General features: G+C 42.8%; 1 protein-coding gene across 1 annotated transcript; it reads left to right on the top strand.

Annotated features, from left to right (window-relative positions):
- Nucleotides 1–5,821: 5,821 nt before the first annotated feature.
- foxi3b (forkhead box I3b) lies at nucleotides 5,822–8,443 on the top strand. The gene is made up of 2 exons (XM_084331562.1): nucleotides 5,822–6,613; nucleotides 7,037–8,443. Exons 1-2 carry the CDS (start codon nucleotides 6,013–6,015, stop codon nucleotides 7,594–7,596), a joined length of 1,161 nt encoding a protein of 386 aa, XP_084187688.1. The 5' UTR covers nucleotides 5,822–6,012; the 3' UTR covers nucleotides 7,597–8,443.
- Nucleotides 8,444–13,982: the final 5,539 nt, after the last annotated feature.

Genomic DNA, 13,982 nt, shown 5'->3' with positions numbered 1-13,982 from the left:
CAACGCCAAGCTTAACATGGGTGTTTATGTTTGTATATGTATGTATGTGTCTATGTGTACATGTGCATGTATCTGTGAGCGACTGCTTTGTAGCACATTAAAACATGTCACGTTAAAATATGTCACAATTACTGTTGCCCACAGACAAAGGCGTGTTACTGAATTTTCTAATCTACAAGAACAGAATAAAATAAAGTGATAGAAGAATGATTTCCCAGAACGTGATTTTAGAGCACTCGTTTTACAATGTCTTTTTATAGAATTTAGTATTTGTCAAACACTCACATAATAATGAAAAAAGACATTGTCTCCGTTTAAATTGTGAGAAGTTGTACCATTTCAACAACTTCAGGGTGAGTGTTTGTGACCCAAGTGGCCCAGAGTTTATGTAGGTAATATATAATGCTACAGGGGATCTTTAAGTTAATTTCACTCTATGTTAATTTGCCCGGCTGTGATATGAAGCAAGCATAGCCTAGCGGTACATACACAGCTGTGATATGAAGCAAGCATAGCCTAGCGGTACATACACAGCTGTAATATAAAGCAAGCATAGCATTACATATACAGCTGTGCTATTAAGCAAGCATAGCGTAGCGTTACTGTACATATACAGCTGTGATATTAAGCGAGCGTAGCGTTACTGTACATATACAGCTGTGATATTAAGCGAGCATAGCGTAGCGTTACTGTACATATACAGCTGTGATATTAAGCGAGCATAGCATAGTGGTACATATACAGCCGGGGAGACCAGCAACATATCCCTCTGAGAAACACAGAATACAGTATGTATGCATTTCACCAGGGAGGTCAGAGTGCAGATATTTCTATACATATTTTCCATATGGGGGGATCCCACCAGCAGTGTTTCCCATATAGTTATACTAATATAGCTCTATTGTTCCTGGGGGCCACATAAAAACACTAAACATTAACACACGACATCCAAGAACCACCCACACTAAATCACATAATACATCTGACCCAAGACCCAGATCCCCTCATACTCCAGCCAGTACCCATCATACCCACCCAGTACCGTACCAACAATGGTTCAATGGTGTGTTAGCCTGCCACCACCACAAATAACATTAAAACCTGTTGGGAAACACCGCACTTGTGACATTCCAGTTCTGGTGCAGTCCGTCTATCTAATCATTATGCCCTCGCTGCTGGCCATATCGCATCGTAGTTATAATAAAATGCTTTGTATTTCTAGAGACAGAAACATTGAATATGATGGTTTACACATATCTACCGTAAGTGGTTCTAGTATTAAGAGTCACTCCGTGCATATACATATCTTGGTGTGGCTAGATGAGAAATGTTTAAATTTGGGGCGCCCTCGTGGCGCATACCATAGTGCCTCGCACACCTATGCGGCCGACCCGGGTTCGATCCCAGCTCCCGTCGTTATTTGTTGCATGTCCTCCCCACCTCTCCTCCCGTTCGCCCTCTCCTGTCGGTCCTGCGTGACCAATAAAGCTGTAAAAATGCCAAAAAAAATTAAATTAAATTAAAATGTATTCCATGTGGACAACCTTGCCTCCAAGTTACATCAGAAAATTGTCTTCCTATACAGAAACAGAAACAGCTTTCCTTTGATTAGTAGGAAGAGAGTTGTCAAAGCAGTTTTCTTATCAGTCCTGGAGTATGGTGACATAATCAACCTTTAAATCCTTGGACTCTGTATATCACTCTGCCCTCAGATTCATCACTAATGATCGATACGACACTCATCACTGTGTCCTTTATGAGAAGGTTGGTTGGTCCTCGCTGATGGAGAGGCGCAACAAACACTGGTATTTGTTCATTTTTAAGGCCCTTATTGGTAAGCTACCTCCTTATACTATATCATTATTGGAATCAATGTTGGTACCGATGGAACCCGTTCTAGTGACTGGCTGCTCTTAAGGTCCCTCGAGTTTGCTTGGAACAGGGTAAATCAGCATTTTGCTATGATGCCCCTAGCGCATGGAATTAACTCCAACAGTCCCTAAAGCTTGAGATTCTCCCCTCTGTTGCAGAGTTTAAAACAATGATCTCCAACCATTGTCAATCAAGTTGGACATGTTTGAATTGATTGTTACCCTTTTTTTTTGCTTAACTCTGTATGTACACTCGACGTGACTGTAAATGAGGGAACCTCAGTTGCCTTTCGAGTTTACATAAAGGTTTGAAAATATGCACCACCATCCATCTCTTCTTCTCGCCCTCCCTCCTCCGGCTCAGCTCGGGAAGCCGCTTGTGCTCCTCTTCGCCCCACTCTCTCCAGGGACACTTCCTTGTGCGGGTGGCCGATGCACACAATCAGATCACACTCTCTCAGCTGGGTCCGCACTGCAGGCATTTAGCGCAGAAGAAAAGAACAGAAAGAATCCGCTGACACAAGAGTTTTACACACTGCATCTGATTGTATGTAGTGGGTAATGTCAATTAGTTTAATTAGCCCTGCATTGCACAGACACTGTAATTGGTTCCACGTTCTTCTTCAAAAGCCTCACATACTGTTGGTTGTGTTATCTGAAAACGCTGTTCTTTCACAACGAACGCTAATTGCTACAGGGTATGGTAGTTTACATTATCACAGAGATCACAGCTACATGTTTTTTTTTCCTTCTCATTCTTAACCAAGATATATCAAAGTGTCACAGCGACGAGCCAAAATCCCCCCCTCCGTATCTCCTTCAAGTTTGGATGTGATGATCTAACAAAGCCACTGCATTTCCTCCGGCCTCCGGGGGCTCTGAGACACGAGTGCAAGCCGATAGTTCCCCGTCAGGGCTGACACGTTCTGGGGAGGATTACTGTCGGATTGCCTGTTTGCCCACCAACCGTCCCCTTTGGCAGAGATAAAGCCACAACATTATATCTTACATCAAATGGTGAGATGGGTAAAAACCTGTGTGTGTGTGTGATCCTCACAGTTACTCCTATCTCCCCCATCAGCAGGAAGCCATCTGACAGACATTACACCAAGGGAGTCTAGCTACATGCACGGCTACATTGCGGAGCAGTTGGGTGTACTTTAACCCCGTAATCACGTTTCAGATCTAGTGCAAGTTACATTGTGCGATTTGCATACTTTCACATTACTCTCGGCGGGGTAATTGAACTCTGCGGTACGTTTTGTAGCTCAGACGTACGTGCCAGTTGATCCATGGAGTGAGACATGGCTTCCAGCTGTTTCAGTGCATCGTCCAGATCGATGGTGTTGGAGCAGCCCCTTTGTTCTCCGCTTCTCTCCATCTAGAGAAACAGGATAATAACACGTTGGGGGGGGGGGGGGGGGGGGGGGTGAATAAGAACTTGGCTTTAGTCTCAAGAATCACTTCGCCTGAATACATGTGAATATAATTTAGGGCATCAAATTAATTTGTATTCCTACACTTTTGTTTGAGTCTATTGTCTATTTGATTATATTTCTTTTGGCATCTTTTATTCTCATTGGGGCTTAGGGGGCTACATTTCTATCCTATTACCATGTAACAAAACATGTGCAGACAAAACAATGCTACAGTTTCCCCTCTGGAACAATAATGTTCTTATCTAAATTACCAGGATTCCGTTTGATGTGGCCTCAGATTTACAAAAAGGCTACAAAGACAGTTTCAGTCAAAACTTGTTTTTATTACACTAAATGGGTAAAACAGAGAACACTACAAATCTGCACCTACAACAACAGGGTGAATTGACACAATACCCTCTGAATATATAACAATCCATCATTTTGGGGGAATATGAAATATCACATCAAATATCGGTCTGTGGGGTGGCAGTTGGATCCACATGCTCAGAACACCCATCGATCTCTGGACTCCGGTCAATGTCATGGTCCGATTCCCCACAAACAGCCGCCCTGCAACTCAGATAGCCTTCCTCCAGCCTCCGCATGGAATCCCGGAGCTCTGGTCCGGTCCGCCACACAACCATGTCATAGGCCATCCATGTCAACTGTACTACAGGAGGAGAGAGTACAAGAGTTTTAGCCTACATTAATCAGTGGGGTTCTCAAACTGTTTCACTCAAGGAACCTCAAATTGAATGGAGGATTTGGTCCCCAATGGATATTTGTTATGAGTGATTTAGGGCTGATTTAACAATTCAGAATAATATACTGTAGGTTGGGTTGGGATATAAAAGAAACAGGAGTGAAACCTATAATATGGCCAGATCAGTCACTCTGATACATGATCTTATTTTGATAACTTGAATAAAATGTTCAAATTAAACCAATCCCCATATTCCAGGCTCTTATATTGCATCACTCTAAATGTAGCCTAATGTTATGGTCACTTTATATTCCAAAAAGTCCAGTAACACAGCTGCTATATAGACGGTTTCAAAGTGACAACCATTTTATTTCTAGTTTATTTCCTGTTGCAATGTTTACTAATTCCTAATACAATAGTAGAAAGGAAATACACTCGGGTCCAAACCGTTCCCGAGCGACACAATTCCAGTGAAACCGTCTAAAATAATGGGACAAACCTGATCTACTTTCGACATTTTCAACCATCCTCTCCAAATCATCCTTGGTCAACTCCAGCATCACGTCGCCGCTGCCATCAGGGGAGGAAGGTGAAGCGGCCATCGTCTACAAACCGTCAATATTCTCGTCAGAGGCGTCGAGTCCGAGAGACTGATATAAGTTAATACACACAAGACACAACAATAGTTAAGTTAGCTAAGTTAAGTTAGTAAGGTTAGCTAACGTGGGTCTAAAATGTCTACCTAACGCTGGGTGTTCAACGTATTTGAAAGAGGTTACTAAACTTACCGTCGAGTTGGTTCTTCCAGACGTCTTCTCTTCAGAAACAAACGAACGTCGTGTCCAGAAAATGTTCCGAAGAGCTACGTTGACGTCACGCGCCTTCCTGGATGATGGTTCTTGATTCCGCAGCGCGTGCACCACCTGCTGCCACAACCCGCGGGGCCACAGAACCACTGAGGTTATGCACGCTGCTGGATACAATCATTTAGAAAGGTGCCCGTGGAGGTCAATTTAACTCTTTGAAGGAAGAATCAGGAATGCAATATTTATTTAAATTTTATTTTAAGAATGAAAAAGCAGGCTACCATAAACACACAATATGAATTGAAAATGGGGGACCCTGATGTAAACAAGACGAAAGTCTTTCTCTGGTCTGCATCCCCTTAACAATTGTGTGTATTGAGCCGTACTGTATTGTACCCATTGTGCAATCTGTTAAATAAAGTTTTCATTCATTCATTCACAAATAACTTTCTACTAAAGCTATAAACCAGAGAATCGAGGCACTCATCGACAACAATGTAATTCCATTGTTGTGAACAGTTAATTATAAGTCAGAACATTTAGCCACCACATCCCTATTAAATCATGGCTTGCTGCCACTACTACATCCACAAAGTGCATCTCTTTTTCAATTGTATTTGGAATTCTGTATTCATTAATGATTGGCTGTTTTGTGTTTTATTGTGTTTGTGACTCCTGTCCAGGGAATGGGATGATTGTCTCTTCATGAATGTGCTTGTGGCTCTCTTGTTTATATTTTCTGGAAAAAGGTGTTCAAAATATCTAATCAGGTTCATTACTATTTCTGAATATTTGTTCAGATTTATGTGGGCTTTAGATGAATGGTTGCCTGGTGTGAGTGTGGAAAAATCCTTAATTGAAATCGTGAAACCCCCTCCTGAAGACACAGGTTGACAAGAAAGAAAAAAAGGTGAAAAACCACCTGAGAAAACAACCAATCAGAGGAGACTGTGGGTGTTTCCAGGGAGACAGATAAAACAGGTGTGACAGGTGACATCTCTGACACACTACATAGAGCCAAAGAGGCAGACAGCTTAGAGGTAGACTGGAAATATACAGGGAAAGTAGAGAGAGAAAAAAACAAGAAGGACTAAACAAAAGAAGGGAGATTTAACCCCCGAATTTGAGGCTAAAGATTCTGAAGCAACACACCAACCAAGGACAAAAGACTGAAGGAAAGACTTGGAGAGGCGAGAAACGACAAAGCGACGATGTCTTCATTCGAAGGCCAGGGCCAGTCTCCTCCTCGGTGTGGCCCCCAGTTCCCCAGCCTGGGCCAGGAGCCCCCCGAGCTCAGCATGTACAGTGACTGTTACTACCCTCCGCCCTCGCTACCGAGCCCCCAGCGCACCACGCCGTCCTCCTACGACCTGGGCGACTACTCCACCCCCGTCTCCAACCCTTACCTCTGGTTCAACGGCTCCGGGATCAATGCGCCACCTTACCTGACCACCACGGTGCCGCCAGGGAACCCCGGGCCCCCTTTCGTGCCCCAGCACTACGGCATGCAGAGGCCCTACCTGGGGCCGGCCGGAACCGGGGGCCCGGGCGGAGAGCTGGGCTGGTTTTCTCTTCCCTCCCAGGAGGACCTGATGAAGCTGGTCAGACCGCCCTACTCTTACTCCGCTCTCATCGCCATGGCGATCCACGGTGCCCCCGATAGAAGACTGACCCTGAGTCAGATTTACCAGTATGTGGCTGACAATTTCCCCTTCTACAACAAGAGCAAGGCAGGCTGGCAGAACTCCATCAGACACAACCTCTCACTCAATGACTGCTTCAAGAAAGTGCCGAGAGATGAGGATGATCCAGGTATTTATTGAATTACTTATAAACGTACTTATCTTCCCAGCTGTTTGACAAATGTGTATCTTTTTTATTTGTATGTGTTGTGTTTTGAACATCTTTTCATAACAATTTGGATGTCACTAGCTTACACTGCTGGCGGGACAAAACCTCATAACTCCAAAATCCCAACTTTTCAGCAGATGAAAAAAACGAACACAGATTTGAGGGTGAATAGAGTTAGGAGGTTTAGACAGATTGTTTAAACTTTGTAAAACCCACACACACATATGGAGGATGATCTACGGGGTTGATTTATATAAAAAAAAAAAAAAGTTTAAATGGAGTTATGAGGTTTTGTCCCGCCAGCAGCGTTATATTGTTTAATCTAGTAATTAGCTTTGACTGAACTCTAGCAATCTCTTACATATCATTTCTCCTATGTTCCAGGGAAGGGTAACTACTGGACACTAGACCCGAACTGCGAGAAGATGTTCGACAACGGAAACTTCCGCCGTAAGAGAAAGAGGAAGTCCGACTCCCTGTCTGGTGGAGAGGGGGGGTCAGGGGGTCCAGAGTCCGGCGATAGTGACAGGGGCAGCCCCAAACACCCTGGCAACCCCGGCCTGGACATCTCTCCGACTTCGGACAGAATCCCGTCCCCATCCCCTTCGGGCCCTGCACCGTGCCTGAGCAGCTTCCTGTCTGAGATGTCCGGAGTGGCGTCCGGGGGAGCCAATGAGATCGTGGGAGACGGGCTGAGCAGGCCCCTGCACATTATGGATGGGGCTCAGAGGCCTACACAGCCCGGGGGCTTTGGCAGTTACTCCCCCAACTCCGTTGCCCCGGAGTGGGCATCGCCACTACCACCTCCCCCTACACTCTCCTCTTCCCCAACTCACTCTTCACTTGGGTACAGTAGCCCCATTCTCAGCCAGTTCAATGGCCATTTCTACCCTGGACTGGGATCAGCAGGGATCCTCTACCCACGTGAGGGCACAGAGGTGTGACGATCCTTAAAAACGAGAGAAAATCACGCTTAGGATTAAGAGTCGAGAAACCTGCCAGAGATAGAGGACACGGAGATACACCTGTCTGATCACACCTGAGAGACTGAGCCGTTATCTGAAGAGAGACAAAAATAGTTTCAGCACACAAACACACACACACACATACACACACATAGACACACACACAGTTGTATGTTTGCGCTGACTGAGTCCGTTGAGATCTCTATATCGTGTGACGGCGTCGCAGGAAGGCTCTGCTTCCCACAGGAACACGCTGAGTCAGCCATCCCAAAAACTCCTCGTCTGCTCCACTATCAGGTCCTCAATCAGCTTTAATTCACCTGACCAAAGCCTGTCTCTATCAGATCTGACTCATTATTAACAGATCCCCGATCAGCTCCTCTGCTGATGTCAGCCCGTTCCACACTGCTACCCCCAACCGTCTGCTGATGTTAGATGGTAATCAGCCATGCGATACACATACAGCACAGACAGCATAGCGCAGAGTAGTTTACCTACTCGGTAGTCTTCACAGTGTATGGACACAGCCCTCATAGATTTCAGTCAGTGATAAGGATATTGTCTGTTAAAGCTGGAGCCATGAAGGCTAAAGGAATGTAATCCGATATTCTTACAAACTGAGATTCCCTAATGCCTAGTGGTGATTTAATTTTGTAAATATGTATATAGGATGTGCAATGTTAATGAGTTAAGTTTATATTGGTGGCTTGTGGGTACAACTTTCATTGTACGAAATGGGTTTATAATGTATTGTATATGCTTAAATATTGATGTTGTGTTTTTGATATGAATAAAAAAGAAAAAGATAAAAAAAAGAGACCTTTCACTTGGACTTCTTTCTTTTTAATTATACAGAACAAGGGAATTTACAGGACATTTGCATAACATAAACGCCGGCCAAATGTACAAAATTTATAAATGTATGAATGAATGAAATGTAAACCCTTCTCTCAGCACCTAAACAAAAAGATAAAGAAAATAAACATGCACAGACAGAAAGCAGTCCTGTCAGAAAAGCGATGACCAATGAGAGGGTGAGACCTGCATGTCAGTGTAACCTAATCCCTCCCTGATGGATAGTAAACTGATTCACCTCAACGGTGAGAATCGTCTTCCTTCTCTCCTTCTCCCCCCCCCCCCCCCCCCCCCCAAAACCCTCTGTCACAACCTGCTGACTGGACAAGAGTTATAGTTTGTTGAGGGACGACGCGGGGATTAGCTGGGAAACTGGGGTAAGGGTGGTCGGGGGGGTTGAGGGGGTTGGTCCCTATGAGTTGAAAACGGTAAACATAAACAGTGCTAGTGCATGGTGGTGGTGTGAAGAGAATGGAATTAAATGAACCATTTCACTGAAGAACCATATGAGTCTGTTTTTAAGTTTCTTGGACTGCATGTATTTGCAGTTGTGAAGTTAATCTAAATCACTTTGGAGTGTGAATGTGATATATTACAAGAAACTACTCAACCTTGACTGTCTTTAACTATGAATGAACACAACACTCTAACTTACCATCTTTAGATAATAAAGTACTCAGCTTCTACTGTCTTTAACTATGAATGAACACAGCACTCTAACTTACCATATTTAGATAATAAAGTAGTCAACCTCTACTGTCTTTAACTTTGAATGAACACAACACACTCTAACTTACCATCTTTAGGTACTCAGCTTCTTTAACTATGAATGAACACAGTGCTCTAACTTACCATCTTTAGATAATAAAGTACTCAACCTCTACTGTCTTTACCTATATGAATGAACACAGCACTCTAACTAATATTGTATCAAACATTACATAATATGTTTATATTATAAAATATAATAATTATTATTATCAAACATTATTATAAAGCATCTAAGTTGCCCTGTTACATGTGTAACTATGAAACTCATAACTGTTTGTATCATGGTTTCAAAAGGACATGTATCATAGTTTTAAAAGGACATGTATCGTGGTTATAAAAGGACATGTATTGTGGTTTTAAAAGGACACGTATCATGGTTTTATAAGGACATGTATCATGGTTTGAAGAAACAAAGAAGTTCCAGGCACTCTTCATGTATAAAAAAGCTTTATTAAATTGCTTGGGTCATATAATAAAAATAAAAAAAAGTTTCGGCCTTCTTCAGGGCATACACATTTTTTCAAAATAAATGTATGCCCTGAAGAAGGCCGATAGAGAGGCCGAAACATGTTTTTTTTGTGTTTTTTTTATTGTTCTAATTATGAACCAAGCAATTTATTAAATCAAATCAAATCAAATCAAATTTATTTATAGGGCCCGACAACACACGTTAATGTCCCCATGGGCCGTACAGGTCTTCTTTAAACAAGTCAAGAAGACAACATAACAATAAGTCAAGAACAGAACAAGAACACTAGATGAATGCAAATAAATGAAAGAATGCAAGCACTCCCAGACATACCCCACGCGAAGGTAAGGAAAAACTCACTAAAACCTAACAATAGGGAAAAAAAGCTCCACAGGCAATGTGGAGGAGAGAAACCTTAGAAGGGCCGTTCAAGGGGGGATCTCCCTTCTTAGATGTCGGTGATAGTAGTGTTGCAGACGGACAGTTGGTAAGCATGCACTCATGTGTGTGGTGAAACACAGATGAGTGCATGCAATAGCAACTGTACATTTTGAAAAATTAAAGATAGAGCTAATAGCGATAGCAACTGAACATTTTGAAAGATTAAAGATAGAGTTGATAGCGGATCTATTTGAGGCACAGGGGCGGCGCAAGAGGGTCACGTCCTCCCCGTCTTAGTCACGGGACATTCAACACTCCGGTCGTTGCTCAGGGACAGCCGGAGACAGGGGGAAGGGGGGGTGGCGCAGAGAGGGTCGCGAACTCCCCGACATCATCGCGGGACATCCGGCACTCCGGTCACCACTACGAGACCTCCGAAGACAGGGGGGCACGCAGAGGGGGTCGCAATCTCCCGGCCTTCGTCACGGGACGTCCAACACTCCGGTCAACACTCCAGGACAGCAAGTCATAGGAAGACAGGGAGACGGGACAGGCGTTAGACAGCTCATGAGATTGTAGTAGGCGGACATAGCAATAGATACAAGTGGTAGGCATATATGTGAATGGAGTAGATATATGAAGTAAGCGTATTATGTGAATAGAATAGAAGTACTTAACCCAGCAATGAAACCGCGTTGACTGTTAATCTGTTAACAGTCTGTTAATCAGTTGACAGGACCACGGACAGACGGCGGTGAATAACTGATCCAATGCCTCGGAGGTGCATGTAGAGCAGTCACTACAAGCTTGGCCAAGACCCCGAGGCATCCATCACCTTAAAGCTTTTTTATACATGAAGAGTGCCTGGAATTTCTGTGTTTTTTCAACTGGCTCCCCTATATCCAAAGAGCACCTTCTGAACACATGGATTCACACTACAAAGACGCTGCAGCCCTCCTTCTTGTTCAAAATGTTTTTTGAAGACTTGGATTGTATTGGAGCCTGGTGAGAGGATGCAGCACAGAGCTAAGCTTCTCAATACTAAAGCAATCAGTGAAATGATAGCCTGTACTACGCCAACATCACACCAGACCAGACAATATTTGAATATGGCCTGGTTTATATTATTTATTCTAAAGCAATAGGCTCTGGTATATGACATAATCGTTCCATACATACAGTATATGGGTCAGGACCACACTGGTCTCATGCGGTTTGATAATGCTGTCTCTGAATAAGTGTATTAGTATAATATAGGATAGTATGATAACATTTCCATATTATGCTTCTGTTATACAGAAACAAGTGCGAGAGAGAGATTGAGGCTGGTACGTTGTCGACCCACTTTGATTCTGCACCAATCCCCAACAACCTCCTCCAATTATATTGTGTATATATGATTTCTTTTGAGTGGCAGTGCATTTCGCAAATGCACTCAATCAACTTAGGCTAATTCAACGTATAGCCGTTTCAAAGTGACAATGATAAGATTCTAAAAGGACCCACGTTTATTTCCTGTTGCAATGTTTGCTAATGCGATACTTGATAGGGAATACGTTTGGGTCCAAAGTACTGTTCCCTAGCAACAGAATTCCAGTGAAACCCAAGGAAACTATAAAAGAAGGAAGGGTCATCACATCACTGTGTAGCGTGTGAACGCACATCGGTGCCAAGTGTCGAAACTTTCAGTTCGGCCAACATGGCATTGAATGGGATCAGCCATCTTCTCGTTTAAACAGGTTATTACCTCAGATGTCATAATCATCAGCAATTTGTTGCATTGTTAACTAGCTAAGGTTTGATATATCGGTTGATGTATATTTCCTCAGATAGCTTGTATATTTTAAATTTGAATACAGGCTTCAATAAAACTGGCATCGAGCATAGAACGCTGCTATTCTGATTTGATGGCACCTTCCTTCTTTCATAGTTTCCTTGGTGAAACCATGTAGCCCACGCATTATACAGAAGACGGAAGTCTTCCACTAGCTAGGTGTCTTTATAGGTTAAGGATAATGGAGAAACAAAGCAGATTGCTTAATTTTGTCACAAAGACATCTTGAGGAGCAAGAAGAAGAGAAGTTCTCAACCCAGACAAGTAGCAACGAAACGTATCTCACTAGCAGAAGTTTTCAATCGGACAGGGGCCTTTCCATCACTTGTTGAAGTACTCGACGTGTGCCCCAGGCATATTCCCTAACGTGAATTGTCTCCCATGGGCCCTCGTCACCCTTCCCATGACAAGCATGAAGACCATTTTCAACTCTCAATCGGATAATCTGTCATGAGGGTATCAGTGGTGACAGACAGAGCGATGTCTGGGGAAACATGGATGCACGTGACATCGTCATGTTAAATTGAAGAGGTGTGTTTTTAGTCGACGGCGGAACATTTTCCAGTTTTCAGCTGTCCTGACTTACTTACTTACGCCTACTACCCCTTCTGGGGCATAGGCCGTCAACAAGCGATCTCCAGTCATCTCTGTCTTGAGCTGTTCACTCCAGTTGGTTCCAGATCATCTTCATGTCCTGACTGGGTCTGTCAATTGGCTAGGCCCACCTGATTTTCTCAGTGTACAATACTTATGGGCACTTTGCCGATTTTCAACCATAATCCTATATTGGTCTGTTGTGAGGAGTTGTGTTGTGTTCTGTATCTCCAGAGGTCAGTCGCATTGGCATTCCTCCGGGTGACGTCACAGAGAGGAGAGCAGACGTCTAGCGAACTGCAGACACTACTTCCTCAACCATTTATTCAACTTTCCTCGAGTTGGGTCTACTAGTTGAAAATGATTGAGGAAATAGTGTCCGCACTCCTCTCTGTAACATCACCCAGAGGAATTTCTCTGGGTGCCGATGTGGCTGAGCTCTGGAGACACAGAACAGGTTGGTGAGTTAACTTACATGTCAGATTATCACATGTCCTACTCATAATAGAACAACAGGATTAAGGTTGAAAATCGGTAAAGTGCTCCTTTAAGATTAGTTGAGTTTTAGATATTATATGATTTATGGATCAGAAATATCCTAACACTAGTATACATACATGGAATACCTGATGTTTGTTTATTTAAATATAATTGTAAACAATAAACAAACCTCAGCAGCAGGCCAAATATATACAGTATCTTTTTAGTATACATTTTAGATATTATTTAGAGTTTGTTTGTTTATTCAAATATAATATATTGTTTAACTGCACGTTAGAGGATATATAAATGTGTACAGTACCTGATGGTTGTAATTATTTATTGTATAGCAAGCAATACCCAGGAGAGTAACCCTGAAGAGTAACTTGAAGAGTCCTTCAAGTTTCAAGATTAAAGTGATCAAATTGCTGAACGCATCATCTGATTTATCTGTATTAGTGTTACAGTAGACTCTATAGAGCATAGGTGTCAAACTCACGGCCCGCGGGCCAAATCCGGCCCGCCACGTCATTTGATGTGGCCCCCCAAGAGCTCAGGTAAAAAAATTATTATTATTATTTTTTTTTTACATTAATATTGGGTTAAAAAATAGCAGTGTTAAAATAATTGTGGGTTAATGCGTTAATAAAGCTTTAACTTTGACAGCCTTAGTTATTACACATTCTTACACATACATGTATGTTGAACATCTGAGGTAACAAAGGAAAAAAGCCAAAAGCACTTACTCCTCAGACATTATTTGACAATTTTACAGCCCAAAATACAAAAAAGATCCAGGCGGAATAGGTAACAAAGGGTTGAAGAAATATTGTCTGAACTGTCAGATGCAAACTGGCTGTGTGACATAACCGAGCATCTTGCTCAATTGAATAAGAAGCTGTAGGGACGCAAACAAGTCCCACCCAAAACTTGACCAATATAGTTGTGAACTGAGACAACCCTTATTTTGTTATTTTTGAG

The sequence above is a fragment of the Notolepis coatsorum genome (assembly GCF_963971535.1).
Source record: "Notolepis coatsorum genome assembly, chromosome: 16".
NCBI lineage: Eukaryota > Metazoa > Chordata > Actinopteri > Aulopiformes > Paralepididae > Notolepis > Notolepis coatsorum.
This window is presented reverse-complemented; position numbering and strand designations above follow the sequence as displayed.

Bases quoted from the DNA above. Each gene is read 5' to 3' on its own strand.
- foxi3b (XM_084331562.1), top strand. From the start codon at position 6,013: ATGTCTTCATTCGAAGGCCAGGGCCAGTCTCCTCCTCGGTGTGGCCCC. The intron at 6,614-7,036 runs GTATTTATTGAA...CCTATGTTCCAG, and splicing joins GAGAGATGAGGATGATCCAG to GGAAGGGTAACTACTGGACA.